This window comes from Cavia porcellus, unplaced genomic scaffold, assembly GCF_034190915.1.
Source record: "Cavia porcellus strain 051 isolate PalLab524CR breed Dunkin Hartley unplaced genomic scaffold, mCavPor4.1 scaffold_32, whole genome shotgun sequence".
In the NCBI taxonomy this organism is placed as follows: domain Eukaryota; kingdom Metazoa; phylum Chordata; class Mammalia; order Rodentia; family Caviidae; genus Cavia; species Cavia porcellus.
Window position 1 is genome coordinate 45,512,555 of NW_026947515.1, and position 20,827 is coordinate 45,533,381.

Here is a 20,827-nt window from a genome sequence, read left to right on the forward strand (position 1 = left end):
TTTATAGTTCACTTAGCTAAAAGGCCGAGAACCAATGTTTTAATAGTTCATATTATGCCTTGGCTCATTTTAGTCACTGACTGATGGGAAAGAACATTTAAGATTTGCACTGGTTATTAACTATGATATCTTTCACCTTGATTTATAGTTACAAGTGAGTTACAGGAACTTTGTGTAATCATAACTCTATAAAATAAATCTCTGAATAAAAAAATCTCTGCTGAGCTGGCTTTACCATATCAGAAAGTACGGTAGGATAATTTTGTTTAGTGGCTAATACCCAATCCAGGTTAGCCTTCAGATTTATCTTGTGATCTTTTGTTAAATTTTCCCACAATCACTGAAATACGGAAATATATGAAAAATATTAATAGATTGAAATTTAAATCCTTGTTTAATTAGCACAAGAGCAGCTTGGTCAAGTCTAAGTTGCACCTGCATCTCCTTACCATGGGTTTGGTATGCTGTCCTCATCATCTGTGTGTGAGTGTATTGTCCCATCCCGCCCCATTCCTGCTTCGCAGTGCTAGAGATCAAACCTGGGCCTTGCAAATGCTAGGTAAGAGCTCTACCACTGACTGAGCTACATCCCCAGCTCATTCTAATACTTCTCGACAGGGCACCTTTGTGATCAAACACAGCTGATGTGTGTGTTTATATATTTGTGTATGAATATAAAAGGTGGAATAAGGAATTGGCAGAGCACTGGGGAATGGTACTTACATCCAGGAGAAATCTCAGTCAGTATTTAAAAGAATAGGATTCTTTGCTAAAGTAGCAACGGTAGAGCCCGGAACTAGAGAGTAAAGCATGGTCAGTGGACAAACGCAATGTGACTAGAATGGAGTGGGCAAAAGGTTGAGTGAAAGACGTGACAAGGACTGGAGAATACTGGGAACATATTGGAGAGTACAGCAGGGAACGATGTGATGTGACTTGTACTATAAAGAGACCTATCTGGCAGCTGTTCGGAAATAGAGTGTAAGGCTTTAAGAGACCAAAGAAACACAACATTCTTACCAGAGTCTAAGGAATAATGCCAATTGTAGATTAAACTAGTAGTTGAAAAACAGGTATAGATTATATTTAAAGGTAGATGCAGCAGGATTATATCTATGCTGCCAAGCCCATCTAGCTTGCTTGAGACACGGCTACATAAAATGATGAATAGGAATTTCTGCAGTTTGGTCGAACACATCCCATTATTCTGGAGCTTCCTTTAGTTTTGCAGATGTCTAAGTCAAGTATCTTTTGGTAGTACAGGAGCATGGAGATTACATTTTTTTGCTCAGAAGGCATGTAAATGATTTCTTTGTATCAGGAACTATACTAGGGGCCAAATATATAAATAAAAGGGTGTAGTTTCCATCTGTTTTACTCTGACCTTGATTTGTTAAACATATAAGACTGTTTACCCTACAGAATTGTTTAATCTTACAAATTTTTCTGATTGCATTATTTAGCTTATTGCTCTCTCCCCAGAAATTCTTACAAATTGGAAGCTTTACCTAAAGTCTTTATGATTTAAATTACACATACATGCTGTTGCATTTGTTTTTGAAAGACTCACTACTGGCATATGCATTAAAAATCACCTGAAAAGATATACAAAAAACTTGAACAGCGATTAAGTTAGGAATCTGAAGAGGTAGTAGGCATCTTTTGCTTTTCATTATACTCTTTTTCTCTACTTGTTAAGTTTTCTTACCTTCTGCATTCTTTACTGCTCCATCATCTGCTTCATCCCATCTCCTATGGCTTCCTGTTGTACTTGAAATAAAAATCTAGCCTCTTTGCTGTAACCTATAAATGCCCTCTGTCACCTTAACTTGAGTCACTCTTCCTGTCACAGATTAAATTCTAATTGGACTGTCCTTTATTCATTTTCTGAGGTTTTTTTCCCTATTAGGACACCTACACTTGCTTTTGCTCTGCCATGGCTTTCATGCAATGTATGGTGCCTTCTCTGCATTTCAATATTACCTTGTCAGAGAGGCCTTTCCAGTCCTCATGTTTTAAAATCGTACGTACCACCAACATACCACATCTTTGTCTTATTTACTATCTGAAATTATATTACTCATTTATTTGCATACCTATTTATTGTTACTTTTTTATTTATTATTTTTGTTTGTTCATTTGTTTTTTGAGACAAGGTCTTGTAATATTTAGCCCAGGCTGAGCTTGAACTCTGTAATCCTGCCTCGCCATTGTGCCACCATGCCTCGCTTCTGTTATGCTTTTATAATTACAATATTACATCTGTGAGAGCAAGAATTTTATGTCATACTCAATATTTTGTTCCCCAATTCTAAAATTATGTGTTCCCAGCACATAATAGGCATTCAGTAAACATTCATTGATCAAATTAATTTTTAATTAATAAATTTAATTAATTTTTAATGAATATTTAAGAATTTCTTTAGAAAACATCATACCATAGCAATATATGTATACCTCATAGAAACCAACACCAGCTATTCTCCTGGGTATCTTCCCAGAATTAAAAACATCATACCACAGCAATATATATGTGCCTATATTTATATTTATAGCAGCACAATTTGCAAAAGCTAGATCTTGGAAACAACCCAAATGCCCAATCAACCAAAGATTGGGGAAAAAAAGATTTATTTTTGTACAATGGAGTACTAAGCAACCATAAAGAAGGGTAAACTTGAAGCTTTTATAGGTAAATGCATGCAACTTGAGACGGTACTCATAAGTGAAATAAATCAGATGTGCATGTATGAACATCGTATTGTCTCCCTACTGTAAGAAGCTGAAAGTGTAAATAGGATCTGAAGTGTACAATACATATTGTAAAATGGGAAGCAGCTTCAAAAGGAAAGAGAAACTGAGGTAGGGGAATAGAAAAAAGAAGGAAAGGAAAAGCAAAAAGTACATATATGTATATAAAAGACAGTTAAGTTATACTACTCATTTCTCTTAGTTCATTGAAAAGAAAGGTTTGTGCTATTATTGTTCAGACAATTGAGTGCTGATGTCTTATACTCTGAGTAACTAAAGATAACAACACACAATGTATTAACCATTATTACCTTCTTGCTTTGAAAATTCTTTTTCTCTTTAAATTTTTTTTTTTTTAAAAAGGAGTTTCACTGGTGGAACCCTTGTCTAACATGCATGTGGCCCTTGGTTTTATTCCTACCATCATCACCACCATCATTACCAAAAAACGAAAGTAATGCTAACAATGATTCATTAGAGATTATTGGAATGGTAAGACTATGGACAGTATTTGTTTGATTTAAGAACAAATATTCTATCCCAGTGTAGATATTCAGTTCCTATTTTGGATAGGATAACACTGGAAAAGAATACCCATATCTAAGAGTAACAGCTTTTAAGAGCATTTTTTAAATATAAAATTGTGTATGAAATCTGCGTTCAACTTTGGTTCTTTTTACTAGGATCCATGTTCTCACAGGCTATGAAGAAGTGGGTACAAGGAAATACTGATGAGGTAAATTTTATTGTTAGTATAAGGAAATGATTTCTTATGAGTGCCGGCTTTGCTTATAATGCTACCAAGGTTTTAGGTTTTCTCTTTTCCTTAGTTTCCATATTCAGCATCAAGATCCATCAGTGCTTTTTTATCAGGTTGTACCAAGAAAAAGGAGGCCTCTCAGTATCTACAGTTTGCCTGATGATGACAGTTAATATTTCTTTAGAGGCTAAGGGTGCTAAACAATACGTGCACGTTGACCTTTACATCAGTCAGCAGGCGTTTAGCTGTCAGTGCAGAAATAAAAGCTCAAATGCTTCCTTCCCGACTCTTTCACTTTTAGACGTTGGGACTTGCTTCTCAGATAATTAATTTTACTGCGATGTGTGGAAGTAGAAAAAGAACATTATTATATTGTTTTGACTCCTTAGTCATTGCTGCTACTAGTAGACCTAGTAGTTGATTCTGTTAATATATCATAACCAGAGGGTGGCTCAGATTCTTTAATACATGGAAAGTATCTGTTGTACAGATAATAAGTATGTACATTTTTTGTGTAGAGCTCTGATTATATGCATCTGGATTCGTATGATGAATAACTATTACTAACAATTTGAATTGCTTCCTTTAGGCCCAAGAGGAACTAGCTTGGAAGATTGCTAAAATGATAGTCAGTGACGTTATGCAGCAAGCACAGTATGACCAACCGTTAGAAAAATCTACAAAGGTAAGAATGACTTTGGTTTTGACCTAGTTTGTGTAAAACTGGGGGAAAAAATTGTACTGTATAAAAATTAAAAAGGGACAGGTTACTTCTAACAACTATTTCCAGATATTGAACAAGAAACTCTATAGGGCTGTAATCCTTGAAAGAAGAATATTGAAGTAATTTTTAGTTCACTGCTTAGAAACAAATTCCAATACAGAAAGGGAAAAACCAAATAGAACCCAGTACATCTGCTGAAGATTCAAAAATCACAGTTTGGAGAACCTAATAAAACTAGACATTATAGGACAGGATACCAGAAAAGAGGAAATTGCTCAGATGGAGAGCTGCAGGAGTATTTGGAGAAGTTCTCTTGAGTCGTTGGCCAAATACATATGTTACACATGTCCTGAGAAAAAACTCTGAACACTGCATGATTCTTAGAACATGAGGCTAAGAAGAGATCATGTTCCTTTTTGACAGAGTAATACACAAAGCATTGGGTAGTGTCTTTAAAAAGGTTATGTCCTTCTTTTGGAGCTAAATCAGCCCTAAAATGGAGCACCTCAACCACAGTTAAAAAGTTGAAAGGATTAGACTCGTCTGTAAGTAACAATTACATGTCAAAGGCTAACTGTCTTTAAAGGAATGCAACAGAAATCATTACTGAATAGGTAAAGTTACAGTGCCTGTTAACTAAAAAAAAATTAGGCATGCATAAAACTTGAGCAATGGTCCGAAAAAAGTCATTAGAAGAAGCAGGCCAGAAGAGAAATAGGAAAATGATGAAATTAGCAAAAACTGTAGAAGGGCCATTTTACATATTAAATACTTTAAAATAATTCAGCAGGGAGGTGGTGGCTGGAGATGTAGTTAAGTGGTTGAGACTTGTCTAGTATGCACAAGCCCCTGGAAATGTGTGTGGGGAGTCTAGATGCATATGATGGTATATGCCTATAATCCCAGCAGTCTGGGAGACTGAGGCAGCAGTGTTACAAATTTAAGTACAGCCAAGGTAACTTTGTGGTTTAGGTAGACCTTGTCTCAAAATTTTCAAAGAGGGTGAAACTCAGGGAAAAGGCTCTGAGTTATATCCCCAGTACTACAAAAAAAAAAAAAAAAAAAAAAAAGGAGGGGGCTCTGTATATGCGTAGGTGTGTAGGTGTGTTTAAGAATGTCAAGAAAGGCATGAATGTAATGATAGAAATAGGAAATTGTTTTAGGACTCTTAAATGGAGCAAGATATAGTAGTTTTCACCTGTAATCCCAGCTACTTTGGAACCTGAGAGAGGGGAATTGATTATAAATGCTCAGGTTATAATACTTATAGTAGAAAATCTTTATGATTCTGGCTTAGCAGAGATTTCTCAGATCACACTCAGCATGAGCCAGACATAAGAAAAGTAGAAGATACATTGAACTTAATGTTAAGAAAATGAAAAGGCCCATCACCCAAATGGGAGAAGGTATATGCAAAAATGTTTTTTCTGATAAAAGAATTTTATCCAGAATACTTTGAATCCATAGAGTCCTAAGAGTGGCAATTTAATTTTAGTGACCAAAAGAATATGAGCAGACACTGCACAGAAGGTATATACATGGCAAATCACATAAAGATGCTCAACTATTCTTTAGAAAAGGCAAAATACAGTGATATTCTCCAGCATACCCCATAAAAAGGGTAAAATTTAAAAGACTGACAGTATATGTATTGGCTAAGCTGTGGAGTAGTTTGATTATTCATGGAAATGAAAAATGGTAACAGCTACTTTGAAAAAGTTTGACAGTTTGGTATATAGTTAGACACAGACTGGCCAGATATTTCTTTAGAGAATCTGATGTCTCAATTTTTCCTCCTTTTAGTTCTTAGACTGGTCACATCCCCCAGAGAAAACTACTGATTTCCTGCCTACAATACAAGATAAAGACCAGGATGCTAGTTTTTAAGCCCCAAATAGGGCAAAACGAGAGGAATGTCTGTATTTGTTGTATTTAACCCCTCCTTGAGCCCTGTTTTCAGTATGACATCCTTGACCTTGGGTATGTGTAGTGTACCTTAGTCTAGAGACACTTGTTTTATTTTACCAGTAGATCTCTGACTTTTCTGCTGGTTTTGGGTTTTAGACAGGGCCGTGCGCCTTAGTTATGGAATAATCGCTATAGATTTAACTGCTTGTGGCTGGGAATGGTGGCTCACACCTGTAATCCGAGCACTTGAAAGGCTGAGGCAGGAGAATTGCTATGAGTTTGAGGCTAGCCTGGACTAAATAGTGAGTTTATCACCAGCTAGAGTTACAGAGCGAGACCTTGTCTCAAAAAACAAGAAAAAGATTTAATTGCTTCTAAATCTGACTTGACAAGTCCTCATATTTTTACCCATGCCCAGATCCATTTACTAGAAGTCCTGTTGCCATCAATTCCTTGGGATTTGAGGGATTCTGGGTAATAAACCAGGTTGCTTCTCAGGTGTCTCTAGTTTTAGGATTGACCTTTTAAAAAGTCTGTTGAATTATCTACTGTTCATCCATTTGTTTCTAGATTCTGAAATTTTGTTGTTGCCACTTCTCTTTCACACTCTTGTGAGTTTGTTGAAAAGAAGAAAAAAGTGCTCAATCCATTATCTTGTCCTGGAAGTCAGATGGCTATTGTTGTTAGGAAATTCTGACTTTCTGAAAGCTTATACTCTGTTTCCCTCTAGCTTTACCAACTGATTGTGGTCTTGTTCATGAGAGCCACGCAAAGCATTTTTTTCAGTGTTTAACACTTAGTCCCCACTCCACCGCCCAGTCTTCAATCTAAATTTTTCTACCTCCTTCAAGTTTTACTTTCTCTGAGTTGAATCATGAAGACTTAGTATGATAGAATTTCTGGTTAAATTTTTTAAGGCAGTAAACTACTCATTTATATTAAGTAAAAATTAACCCTCATAGAAAAATATGAAAGATTTTTGTTTTTGTTTGTTGTGGTGGTGGGCAGTCAACCCAGGGTCTTAAGCATGCTAGGTGAGCATTCTGCCCTGAACCACTACCCACGGCTCCAAGAAAATATGTACTGTTTTGTACCTATAACTGCAGTAGTTTGGAGAGCTTGAATCTGGTGGAAGTCTGGTTTGGCATTACCCTTTCGCTGCCAACTGTCTAGCCAATGATTTTTTCTCTGAGAACTGTCATTACCAGAGCTTGGTTTAATTGTCAATTTTTCACTGAGCTGATTTATACCAAAGCCCTGTTCATTTTTGCAGTCTCTGTCTTCTCTTTGCTGTATAAGGGTGATAATTTTTGTCTATATTTATCCTCTGGCTGCGTCAAACCTAAAACAGTAAAGAGCAAGTAAAGGTGTGTAAAGAAGTGCAAGGTAGTTATTTTTGTGACTCTCCATTACCATGTTGATACTCAAATGTTTGACAATAACAAAATATTCTCTGAAATCATTTCGAAAAGCAGACATTTAAAATTCAGATTTTTCATTTTGAGTTTGTTCAGATTTTATTGCATATGCTTTCATTTTTATAATATATAGATACGTTATATTTTGGTTTTAAGCATGCAAGGCCTTGTCTTTGGCTTGTTTTAGAACACCTATCTTGTTGGTCCCTCCAGGATCAGTGGCATATTAATACAGAAAAACACTAGTAAAACTGTCTGAGTCTGTGTTATTTATTTATTTTATGGTGCTAGGGATTAAACCAGGACCTTGTCATTGCTAAGTAAGTGCTTTACCACTGGAGCTGAACTACATGCCCAGCCCTTGAGTCCGTTTTTAGATAGTATCTGTGACTTTCTTTCTCAGATCCCTACTTTCCTCATCAGTAGATCAGAAAAACTGGACAAGAAAACCTGGAATAATTCTCCTGATTTTTATTCTGTGACTTTATGAATGAGCAGGCATAGGCCCATGCAGGATCACTTGTTCTGTTTAGCTCATGTTGATACCTTTGTGCTTTAAACCTTCAGTTAACACTTGCTCATAGAATATACTTAGAGACTCAGTGTAAACGCACTCATATTCTTACTGACTTGTTTCATGAACATGTCTCAGCTCACAAATAGCAGAGTCTGTCTTTTATGATGCATGTTTACCCCCAGGTGGAGAAAAGGAGGGACTCAACTTCATGAGCTTGGTTTGGGGAGCCTAATTAATTCAAGTTCTTTTTCCCTTTATAAAGACTGTGGTATATTCCAAATTGTGGTTTTATAGTTATTTAATTAATTCCTGTGGCTAGTCATTAAGGATGCTTGAGCTTTTTTCACTGTTATAAGCTGTGATTTCATGAGTGTCTGCATGTCCTTACTCTCTCTTACAGTTGTGCCATAGAGCTGATTAATTTCTAGAAGTAGAATTACTCTTTCAAAAAGTGGTTATATTGTTTGCTCTAATATATATTGGCAAAATAAAAATAAAAAACAAATACTTAGCCTCTTTAAGTTTGTGTTCACTCACTTATAAATGAGGATGATTAAAATATTTTGTCCCACAAGATTGCAGTCAGTTTCTACTGTCAAAAGCTCTGGCACATAGCGGGCTGGGGATTTAGCTCAGCGGTTCAAGTGCTTGCCTGGTAAGCACAAGCAGAAGATTGTGAGTGCAAAATAAAAAAGCTCTGGCATATAGTGAGCACTGAGTGTCAATTGCTTTTATTAACCTGTAATAATAATGTCACTTGTTATAGCAATGTACCTTGCTTTTCTCTTTATATTTCTTTTTTTTTCTCCCCCAGCTATGACCCAAGGCCTGAGATAAAAGAATCTTCTTTTGAAAAATGAGAGAACTTTGTCCTTTGGTTGGATTCTTCAACACAGCCAGTGAAAAGAATGCACTGTATTTATTGTCACTGATGCATCACTGTTGTTTCCAAGAAAGAATGGGAGACAATCCTAGACCATAATGCAGAGTAACATGTAGTCTTAAATGATGCACATGATGTTCACACAGTGAGTCACAGAGATACAATATGGTATTATATACATTACTAGAAAATTACTGATTTTCCAATGGCAATAACTCATGTATGAGAGAGTTAGTCCACTGGATAGACAGGGACCACATCCTGTATGAGGCAGATAAATGTAGAGTCGGTATTTGATACACTTTCTGGTAGTGGGAATCCATCCGTAGCAGCATCATAAAGCATGTGGCAGAGGTGCTTTGCTTTATCCTCCTAAAACTAACATGTGAGCCATCCCCACCGAGAGCCAGGTAGCTCCGAGTGGCAGTGTGAGGCTAGAAGCTCATAGAACAGGTTGAGGATTCTTTTATGTAGTCTTCCTTCACAGAAGCATTAATTTAGAAGGAAACCAACAAGACACTGTTCAGTCCTCAGTGACATAGCCCTTCCTTTTGGTGGCAGTATACAGTTTTCACAATTTACTTGCTCCTGAGATGCACTATCCTTAAAACCAGTCTCTCCTCTGCTAATGAAGGAGCAAATCTAGTTTACATTGAACACTAAGATTTGTTCTGGAATTCTGCACTCCAGTTACTAAACTTCCCCTTCAGAAAACGTGGAAAGAAACGCACTCCAGTTTTTCACTCGTACTATCTTGAACAAAATGCTTATTCTGAGATTGTGGGTTTTTTTTTTTAACACTCAATAAGGTGGAGAGAGAAGGAGTCAGACTTTGACTGCTTTCTCCATTCTTTGGTGAGAGTGGGAAATGTGCTGTTTTGTTTTGTTCTATTTTCCTTCCTGTCTTCAGGACAGTAAGCGATTTGCTTGCTGCACTTCTGCTCAGTTAGCTTTGGTTGGGTCTGCACAGCCATCCACAGAGCCTCCAGGTGGTGAGCACACTCCACTGGCCTGGCTGCGCCAGTCCTTCCTTGATGCATGTGACTGAGGAGAAAGAAAGTTCTATTAGGTGTTACTGCTTTTGCTCAGACTTTGAAAAAAGAAAAAGATATATACATATATATGTATATATAATTAATTATTAATCACCTCTGTCTTGAGAAAATCTTTTTTTTTTTAAGAAAATCTTGACTGAATAAAGAATTTACTTCATTGTAATCCAATTGTGTAGAGGCACACTGTTTGAAGAAAAGAAGCAAAAAGGCTGTGTATAAGTTTTGGTACCATGTACCACCTCTGTTATTCTTCTAAAGCTGAAGTATTCATGTACTTAAACCATATTCTATTTAATTGTGTTTGATTTTAAATATATATATAAATTATATTTAAAATTGTGTCAACTTTCTGCTTTCAGGACATTGATGGCTCTTTATATATTGATCCTTCCTAATATGTCCATATCCAGAACATGAGTCACTATTGGAGTCAGCCTTGTGTTAGCAGTGTAGGCATAGAACTGAGGTTAAAATATACACATATATATGCACACATATATGTACATATATCTGTGTGTACATATATGCATAGTGTGTGTGATTAACTCATTTTGTTCTTTTAACAAAATACTTCCATTTCGGGCTGGGGATTTAGCTCAGTGGCGTAAGCATCTGCCTGGCAAGTACAAGGTCATGAGTTCGATCCCTGGTACAAAAAAAAAAAAAAAAAATTCCATCCGTTTCACATTGCTTCAAACTTTAAACAAGAGAAAAGCAATATAAAGGTCATTGAATAAAATGTGGTTTTAATGATTTTTGCTGCCTTTGCATGTTTTGAAATAACAATTTCCGTAAAACTCTAGGCTAAAAACTAGTGGTTTCCATTGAGATAATTTCTGGTCATTTCTCAGTATACATTTTGTGCTTCTGAGTTACATATACCAGTAGTTGTAATCTTCTTATAAAGAGAAAAATAACAGGTTTGAGACTAGGTCAGCTGTGACCTGCTAAGAGAGATAAAAGCACTGTGGCCTGAATTATTAGTTAGATTTAATGTACAATCTAAATTAGATCCTTACACTCATTTGAAAGTTGGAATTGGGTCCATCTAACATTGAGCACTCACTTACATTCCAGGGACCATGCAGTGTACCCACAAAATGTGATTCCCTGGCAAAGTTTTTATAAGATCAAGGAATTATTTAAACACCCTTCATCCTTATCATGTCATTGACATCAACATAAATTGTTTAAAAAGTGAAATATTAGTGAGAAAGTGATACCTTTGTAACTTGGTGTGTCTTCATCACTTTGATAAGATTTGATGAGTATAAAGCAAATGATGAGCAATAAAACAGGGACCAAGCTTTTGTAACTTTTTCTATTTGGGTTTCAATATTCAGCAGAGTTTTATGAAATGTAAATCGTTTATAGTACTAGAATTTTGACTAGTTCAATAGAACTTCGGAGAGGAGTGTCATTCTGAATTGAAGAAAGTAAAACATTATTGTTGCTTTAAGTACTGAGTACTAAGCACCTGGTGAAACAGCTGATTTCTCTAACACAGTTTGGAACCTGCCTGACTAAAAATTAATTCACGTCATATACTCCTACGGAGTGAGGGCCGTATTTGTGCACAGGGACTTTTTCTTTCTCACCATCTCCCCTGCCTTCTAGTTGATTGGACCAGAGTAGAACTGATCTAAAAAGGCTCGAGGCAGTTCTTGGATGGGGCACCTACAGAGGCAGGAATGCAAGCACGAGAGAGGAGCTGCCTTGGTAACCCTGAGGACTCCCGTGGTCTTGGCATCTAGTCCTGCATCCTTACCTTGGCCTGCACTCATCAGGTCTCTGTGTCCAGCTCTGCATTTTGCCTTGACCTGTGCTTATTCCTCAGGTATGCACAGAATGAATCTTGATTTTTAAAGATCAGCCTGGAGGGAATTTTTACTACATGCAACCAAAAAGATCTTGACTAAAGGGCTACCCAACTTGCTCTTGGTTCCTAATCATTATATGTGTTCAATACATGTGCTGATGAATTCTAGAGAATTTTTCTCCAGTAAACCTTCTTTGGTTATTTTGTGTATTCCCTCAAAACAGTACTACCTGATGGAACTAAAGACCCTCTTGCCCCCCCTCCAGGTATTCAGGAGGCTGAAGCTGGAGGTCAGTTAAAGGTCAACCTAGGGAAATTATTGAGACCCTGTCTCAAAATTTAGAAGTATAAAAAGGCTGGGGATGTAGCTCAGGGTTTCTTGGGTCAATTTTCAATATAGGATAGGAGGAGGGAGAAAAGACCCTTTTTATAGTGAAAAATTACTTAGATCCTTTTCCTGCATTCTACATCCTACTGAAGGATAAACATGATTCCCACTTTCTTAGCAGTGTAATAATTCTAGAAGGAGTTTCAATTACTGAGTAACCAAAGTTTAAAATGGGAAGAGAGCATAAGTATTACAAAATCTACAAATGCTGACCACTTCTGTACACTAAGCCAAATCTCTGCCATTTGGCTGGTGTCACGAAATAAGAAATAAATCTCAGTAAATTCTTCAAGATATGAACTTGGCCAAGGGGTTGCAGGGTACTCACAATAACAGCAAACTTCTGAGTCCCTTTCAGATGGGCACTGAAAATGCTTCTCTCGTCTTTAAACAAGTTTGGGAATGTCTCAGAGGGAAAGGATATTGTAGATTCTAGATAGGTAAGGATGCCCGGGAAGTGCATTGGAGGGGACTGGTGTGCGCAGAGACCCTGAGGACATTCATATTCAGGGAGGGTTTCTGCTATTTGCTTACCTGGCATAGAGGAAAGCAAATATTTTTGTTGGTGTGATTTTATGCAAAGAAGAAGTATTTCAATTTGTTGCTTTCAAACTACCTGCTTCTGATATAGTCAAAATGCCACAGAACTTACCTGGAATCAGTAAGCCTCTTGCTTAAGGATGAGAGTACATCCACAACCCCCTGATACCATTGAGGCATCTGTGGGACTGGGCCCTTAGGTGTCCCCTGAGCACGGGGTATAAACCCAATCTAGAATGGGTGGATCCTCTTGGCCCAGACAATCTATGGTGGGTGGATACAAAACCTAGAAAGAAATTGTGATTTTACAAGGAGCAAATGAGAGATGAAGATCGTGCCAATTGTGGTATTTCCTCCAGCTTTGAATTTCTAAGTTTTTGTCTTAAATGTGCCCCTCAGCACAACCCTAAATGAACCTAAGCTGTTCTCTGCCTGCAATATAATAAAACCCCACATGCCGTACAACAAGTTCTAATTGAAAAAAACACCTGACCAGGACTTGACCCTTAAGATTAAGCATAGCTCCAAGTGGTGGGTCGAAGCCCAGAACCTCACCAAAGCCTCAACACACCCACCCAGATTTTACCAGGAAGCAGCCATCCTTCCTTTAATTAGAACTGTTGGTTTAATAAATGTTCACCCTGTGAATGTCAAGTACTATTTATAGTATAGGGACACAGGAAGAAGTAAAACTTCCTTGCTCTGCCCCTTACAGGTTCTGAGGTGAACTTGAAAATTAGAGGTTGTATTGAAGTATATGGTCGACTGGAGATGTCACCCTGTGGGAGAGCACATGTTGACGATGTATGAGACCCTGAGTTGAGTAGCACTAAAAAGTTAAGTAATAGGGGCTGGGGATTTAGCTCAGCGGCATAAGCGCCTGCCTTGGAAGCAGGCAGTCGTGAGTTCAATCCCCGGTACCGATAAAAAGGAAAAAGACAAAAAAAAAAAAAAAAAGTTAAGTAATAATAAGACATGTTCTGGTATTTTTATTCAGGGTTGCCTTTGAGCCCATGATGTAACCCTCTCACTCCTGTTCCCCATCAGTACTGGAAGTCATCAAGCTCCTGCTGAGCTAATGGGGAGAACTGTACTCTGGAGAGGGTAGGCAGAGGAACTGAGAAGTTATTACACTCCTTTTGCCTCCCAGCCTCAACCTTCCACAAGACTCTAGTACAAGACTAGAGGTTCTGACACTTGGGTGTTGATCAAGGTATCAACATCTTGATTCAGACCATCAAGGCTAGTCTCTCTCTGAATATGACAAGTTGTAGAAGTCACAGGATTAGTCTTAGCTCTCTGCAGAGCTTTGGTACATGTTTTAGAGCAAGAAAACTAATATAAGATTATTTTGTGCGTGTGATATAAAATCATGGCCTTCGAAAAACAACTAGGTTTTTGGTAATTCCGTGAAGTGATGGGCTTCTTGTGAGTTCTTTAATTGAGTACTTGACATGTGCTAGGCACGATCTCTACTAATCCTCATAACAATCTTACAAGGTAAAGTGCTTGTTTTTTCCTCTTATAAATGAGGATGCTGAGGCTTACCAGGTAAAGAAATTTCTCCAGGATCTCATAGCTGAGACTCAAACGCAAACAGCAAGGCTCGCTCTTCCTCACTATATTGTCAGACTGCAAATAGTTGTGTGCTACTCTTTCTTTCATCTTGCCACTAGTCGGTATTTTATCACAGACTAGTACAGCAGATGTCAAGGCTTAAGAAAAAGTTAGGGAGTTGGGGTTTTAAAATTGAAAACATCCCATCCATTACCGTGAGCCCGTAGTTGTTTTAACTTTCATACACATCTGGATCTTCTGAAAGACTTAATAAGACGTTTTTGATTTAGTAAAATGCAGGGTGGCATCAGAATTTGCATTTGTAACAAATTCCCAGATGATGATGTTGATGCTGTAGTTATCAGTACTTGTTATTTTCCCAGCCTTTGCTGGAGACAGGGACTATGACATACTCTTCCAGGGTTGAGACTTAAGACTGTTGGAGTGACACCCAAGGTCCCCAAGGAACTCTTTTCATAAATCCTGTCTGGTCCATTTCCTTCCATTTTGTCTCCCAGATGCTTGATGCCATTTGCACACTGAGATCCTGACCATGCTTTCCTTGACCTCTTTCTCCTTTGCTGTTCACTTTTCCAAGGCCCTTCCTTAATACTTTCTTTTTTTCTTTCCCTTCTTCTTCATCTTGCTCTTGGGTCCTTCCTCTGCACCTGTTTTCCGAGCCCTGTTATTTACCTTTTCTAGCTGCTAGGGAATACAGCAATATCCAGGGAAGACACACTGCCTGCTTTCCTTGCAGTCTTGAAAATGGAATGGCAGTTCACTATACGAGTACTGTGAGAGGAAAAAACCTGTGAGCAATTTAAGGGGATAACTTCCCTTCCCCTTCCTGGCCATCTCCGTCTTTCTCCAGGACTTGCTCATTCTGTATATCCCTTTTTTATTTTATTTTTTCTCAGAATACCATTGCTTTCCAGGTCTGACACATGCGGGAGTCTCCTGGCCCCAGCTAGCCAGGGACTGACTCTGGCAGCATTGTCCACAAGCTCCTGGGCAGGACCTTTCTTCCACATCCTCATTCAAACCCTTGTTACCTGGGGAGGCTGTCCTCTTCATTCCATTCCCACTCCAGGAGGCATTACTGTCCCTGGTGATCTGCCCAAAACCTAACCGCCAGCTTTAGTCTATTGCCATTTTACTCCTTAGTCACCCTATAACCAGTTGGTTGTCATTTCTTGGAACTGTTCTACCTCTGGCTGCTCCTCACACATTTTGGTCTACCACCCTCAAGCAAGGCAGATTTTTTTAATGGTTCTCCAGTTGGAATGAGTTAAAAGAAGGGAAGGAGAAAACATAGTCATTATTCTAGGAACACATTCCCTCATACTTCGAGTAAAGTGTTGCAAACTGCATCTCAAAGCGCTATTTCAAGAGCAATAAGCATGTGGTTCTAGTGTAAGGATTAGAAATGTATACCTACATGATAAACTGGGCTGGAGGAGGATAATCCTAAGGCAACAGTTTGGATCAAGCTTTCCACTGAGAATGTCAGGCATGTATTTTGAAAGTGCTGCATTTCAGGTCGTGGGTGTAATTTAGTGGTATAGTGTTTGCCTAGCATGTGTAAGGCTCTGGGTTTGATCCCCAACATTGCCCAAAGAAAAAAAAATGCTGCCTCTCAGATATAGATGAAGGAGATTCACTTCAAGAAAGCTGTAATATCGTGAAGACTGATAAATAAAATGCTTGTGGAGAATATGAATAAAATTGTTACTTGAAATGTGCAAATGGGGAAAAAAAGCAATATTTTGTATTACTGTATTGTATATACTGTTACTTTAAATAAGCATGTGTGACTAAATAAATTAGATATTATAAATAGATACCTGACTATTTGATCAACATTCTCAAAAGTTTAAATAGATTGATAAACCTTATTTAGAAGCAAAACAATATATATTTTTCTGAAATACATGGTCTTGCTGTGGAACAATGTTTTTCATTAGGAAATAGAGATTTACCTACCTGTATATGTGACGAACTCCCTGTTATCCAATGAATAAAGTCCACATTCTTTTTGAGCATTTGAGACCTTGACAGACTTAGTCTCCTCAGTGGTGAACTACATGTCTCCAGTGCCCTTTTAGTTCTCAGAGCTGCTGCCTTTGCTTAAGCAGCACTCAGTTTAAAATGTGTGTCTCCCCCTCAGCCCCGCCTGCCTGAAGAACTCCTCCTCCTCGTCACTTCTGCCTTCTCATCCCATCCCTTTCCCTGATGCTCAATCTGGGTGAGTTTGCCTGCTCCTTGCAGTGTCCAGTTTAGAATCATCAGGAGCTGATTTGGGAGCTGTTAAGTGTTTAAATATGAAGCACCCTTCTAAGACTCATGTATTGGGATTTAATCTCCACTGCAGCAGAGAGGTGGGGCCTAGAGAGCTGATTGGATCATGACGGTGCTAACCTCATCAGTGGACTAATCCATTGATGAATTCTTCACTAAATGAACTACTAGGAAGTAGGACCTAGTTGGGAGAAATAGGTTCCTGGGGGAACACCTTTGAAGGGCATAGCTTGTCTTTAGCTCCTTCCTCTTGGTCCTCCCTACTCTTGATGCTTTTTGCCTTACATGAAATGAGCAACTTGCCTGTGCCTACCCCTTCTGTTACACTGTTTCTGTCTTACCACAAGGCCTAAAAGCAATGGAACTATCTGACCCTGGATTGATTGAAAGCTCTGAAACCATGAGTTAATATAAATGTTTCCTCCAAAGATGATTTTCCCTTATGTATTTATTACGGTGACTGAAACCTGAGTAACACTAGGCTCACCTGCCCAGACTCTAACACTAAACATTCCCATACCTCAGGTTAAAAAGCATATGGTCTATTCCTACTAATAGGAAGATGCTGAGATGACCCTCTTCTTTGCTAGTCCAGCAGTTCACAGAGTATCAATGATAGGTATCCAAGTTGCCTTGAGATTCTGTGGAGGGCTGTGAGGCCAAAACTAACTTTCATAGTATTACTAAAGTGTGAATTTTTTAAATCACTAAATATTTACATCAGTTATGCAACAGCAGTTTGGAGTGAAACTTCTGGGAATTTAGTGGGAATCTGGACTGTGGCACTAAACTGTACCAGTCATCATTGTATATTTCAGCTCCATGCTCTTACCAAGAAAAGAAAAAAGACAAACTTCCTGTAAGAATATCTATGGTGCACCAGTAACAATTACTAATTTTGTTTTTTTAATATCATATGACAAGACGAAATTTTTATAAAGCACTCCTGCTTTATAAAAGCACTCCTACTTTATACTGAAGTGTGAGATATGTTCTCTTTTTTTTTAAAAGAACAATCAGAGTATAAGTTATTTATTTAGGCCATCTCTTGCCATAAGTAAAGGGATGGAAGATCAGTACGATGGTCATAATTTGATACAAGAAAGGTGAGCTTGTGATCCTATATGCTTTTCTGGTCCAGAAAAGTAATGCAGAGTAATGGTTTAAATCAGAGCTTTTGCAGAGTAATGGTTCAAATCAGAGCTTTGTTCCCTGATGCTTGGGTAATAATGGTCCAGGTTCTCTTCATTCATATGTATAGCCAGTCAGAAGTGAATTCACACAAGGATTATGGAATTAGGGTATGGTTACCATCTCCCCAAGGAAAGGCCTTGGTCCTGATGCCAAGGTATGGGTAGGCAATGAACTTGGGTCTCTCCTCTTCTCCATGATGCGACTTCAGGAAAACATTACTCACTGCCACCCATGGGAGTGCCACAAAAAAGGTGAGGGCCTTAGCTGAACCCTCCTCACAGAGGACACCACTCCACATAAGCCGCCCCTCCTATGGGCAGGACCGGCTTAACAGCTGAAAATTCCGGGATGCAGCTATTGCTACTGCCACCATTTTGGACCTGATTTTCTTGAAAATTAATGAATTGGGCCTATCAGTGTCAAGGAAAGCAACATTGACATTTATTACAAGGCTAGAAATTTGAGCTTTCAGGCAAAATTTTATTATATTAGAAAGCTGGTCTTCAGTGTGAGGTTGATAAAGGTATTTCTGCTGAGATTTAGTTAACAAACATGATTTTTAAAAAACATAAAATGTGCCAACATTTGGAAGATCTGCGCAACCCAAGGAGCTAATGCCTTCCAAATAAATTACCAACATACGATGTACAAAACCAAATGAAGGTAAATGTTCTTTTGAATGTGCAAGGTCCTTTAATAGATTGTTATATGATACGAAAGTCCATTGATGTGGTTCAGATCCTATATCGACCAGCCTTTAAGAAACAACTGCTTGCTGGGGATTTAGCTCAGTGGTGTAAGTGCCTGCCTGGCAAGCACAAGGTTGTGAGTTTGAGCCCTCGTACCAAAAAAAAAAAAAAAAAAAAAAAATTGCTTGTCAGGAATAATAGTGCACACCTGTGATCTCAGCTGCGTGGGAGGCTGAGGATGACAAGTTTGAGGCCAGCCTGAGCAACTTAACAAGACCTGCCTCAAAAGTTAAAAAAGGAAAGAAACAATGACTTGTCAGCTTCTGGGGTAGTAACCACAGAATAGCCACAGTCTCTGAATAAGTTAGGGAGTTAACGCATTCATTTTCCAATTACATATCTTTGAAGTCCAATTTTTGTTAATCTGAAACAGCCTATCAAAAATACACAAAAGCAGGAGATGCAGCTCTCTTAAGTCAGGCACTAAAGATCTGTAAAAGCATTTTAAAATGCCATTTTTTCACTGAGTTATATAGATTATTAAGTATTTTGTGCTAATTTATAATGAACCTTTAATAGTCTCATTGACACCTTATACTGAGAAAGAGTCCTTTCATTTTCTCCTTCATTTTTAAAACTAACAATAGGCTTTTGCAAATTTTCAACTTCTTTGGCACAAAAGGGCTGCCTCTAGCCCCCTATATTTTTCTCAGCAGTTCTAATTTGTTTCCAGGATATTATCCCCCCCCCCGAAGCTATTTTCCCACATTTAATGTTCCATGTCTGCTTCAGTTTTACTTTTTTCCCATTCTTTGGTTTTTTTTGAGGTACAAAATTTAAGGGAGAAATTTATTCTGACTCAGCATTTCAGGTTTCAGGCCATGTTCAGTTGACTCCAAGACAGAAACATCATGGCAGAAGGGAATCTCAGAGGAAGGCTGCTAACCTCATGTCAAGCAAGGAAGCAGAACAAATTGGAGAGCATTGTTGTCTTCTATTACATTAAGAATATTTTAATAATTGCTTAGTTTGGGGCTGGGAACATAGTTTAGTGGTAGAGCACTTTCCTAGCATGTGTAAGACTCTAGGTTCAATCCCCAGTACCACCAAAAAAATTTTTTTCTTAGTTTTAATTTTGAATAAACTATGTCAGCAGTCTGAGTTCAAAAGTATGAGAACCACCAAGTTGACGTGTGTATAAAGAAATAATACTCAAGGAAATTTTGATATAGGAGTAGAGGAAAAAATTGAGTTTAAAACTTTCCACTTACATTGTCTAAATGATGTTTTAGAAGCTCCCTGGATTATGGGTGAATAAAAACTTTAAAAACTGTGCCAACTGTTGGGAAGGCATAGTAGTTCATTCCTGGAAGGCTGAGTCAGGAGGAACACAAGTTTGAGCCCAGCCTTGGTGACTCAGCAAGATGCTATCTCAAAAAATAAAAAAGGGTTGGAGATGTGGTTCAGTGGGAAGGCAGTGGGTTCAATCCCTGGGACGCCCCTTCCCCATCCACACATCACATAATTAAAGCACTCATTCAAATTGTAATAAAGATGTTCTGTGAAATCTCTCTGGGACTTAGGATGTGTCTCAGTGGTAAAGCACTTCCCTAATGAGTGAGGCTCTGTTCAATCCTTAGCATCACACAAAAAAATTTAATTTTACTAATTAAATATGTAACTATCTGACAATATTATAAAAGCTAGAAGATTCAGAACCATGAACAGTTGTTAATATTGAGACATTCTGTACATATTAAGAATACAGGCCAAGGCTGTAGCACAGCACTTGCCTGGCAAGTGTGAGGCCCTGGGTTCAGTTCCTACTGCCAATAATATTAATAAGCCACTTTAGGAGGAAATGTAGTAAAGTCATAAAAAGAATTTGATGTAGTCTATTTTTTGTTTGCAGTGGTGCAGGGCTTCATGCATGCTAAGCAAATGCTCAATTACTAAGCTACATCTCCAGCCCTTTATTGTTCAGAAACAGCCTTGATTGATTGATTGTATTAATGGAAATTGAATCCAGGGCCTCTGCACTGAGCTACATCCCCAGCTCTGTTTGTCTGTTTATTTATTGGCCAGATTCACTAAGTCATTAAGTTGCCCAGGCAAGGCTCAAACTTTTGATCATGCTGCTTCAGTCTCCCAGTGTATTGGGCTTAGAGGAATATAATACCACATCCAGGAAAGAGGCCTCATTTAATGAGTGAGAGCCACATCAGACAAAGGATCACCCAGGAACTAAATACTAACAGATCATTTATGAATTACCAAATAGTTTAATAATTTTTGCTACATTTTGTGTTAAGTACTACGTAGTTTT

General features: G+C 38.1%; 1 protein-coding gene across 1 annotated transcript in view; it reads left to right on the plus strand.

Moving 5' to 3' along the window:
- The window catches only part of Akap10 (A-kinase anchoring protein 10), a 79,034-nt gene extending 62,873 nt beyond the window's left edge, over nt 1-16,161 (plus strand). Inside the window, exons 13-15 of the mRNA XM_063242225.1 lie at nt 3,435-3,487; nt 4,101-4,196; nt 8,893-16,161. Coding sequence (XP_063098295.1) covers nt 3,435-3,487; nt 4,101-4,196; nt 8,893-8,898 — 155 coding nt within the window. The 3' untranslated portion in view covers nt 8,899-16,161. The remainder of the gene's footprint in view (nt 1-3,434; nt 3,488-4,100; nt 4,197-8,892) is intronic.
- Nucleotides 16,162-20,827: the final 4,666 nt, after the last annotated feature.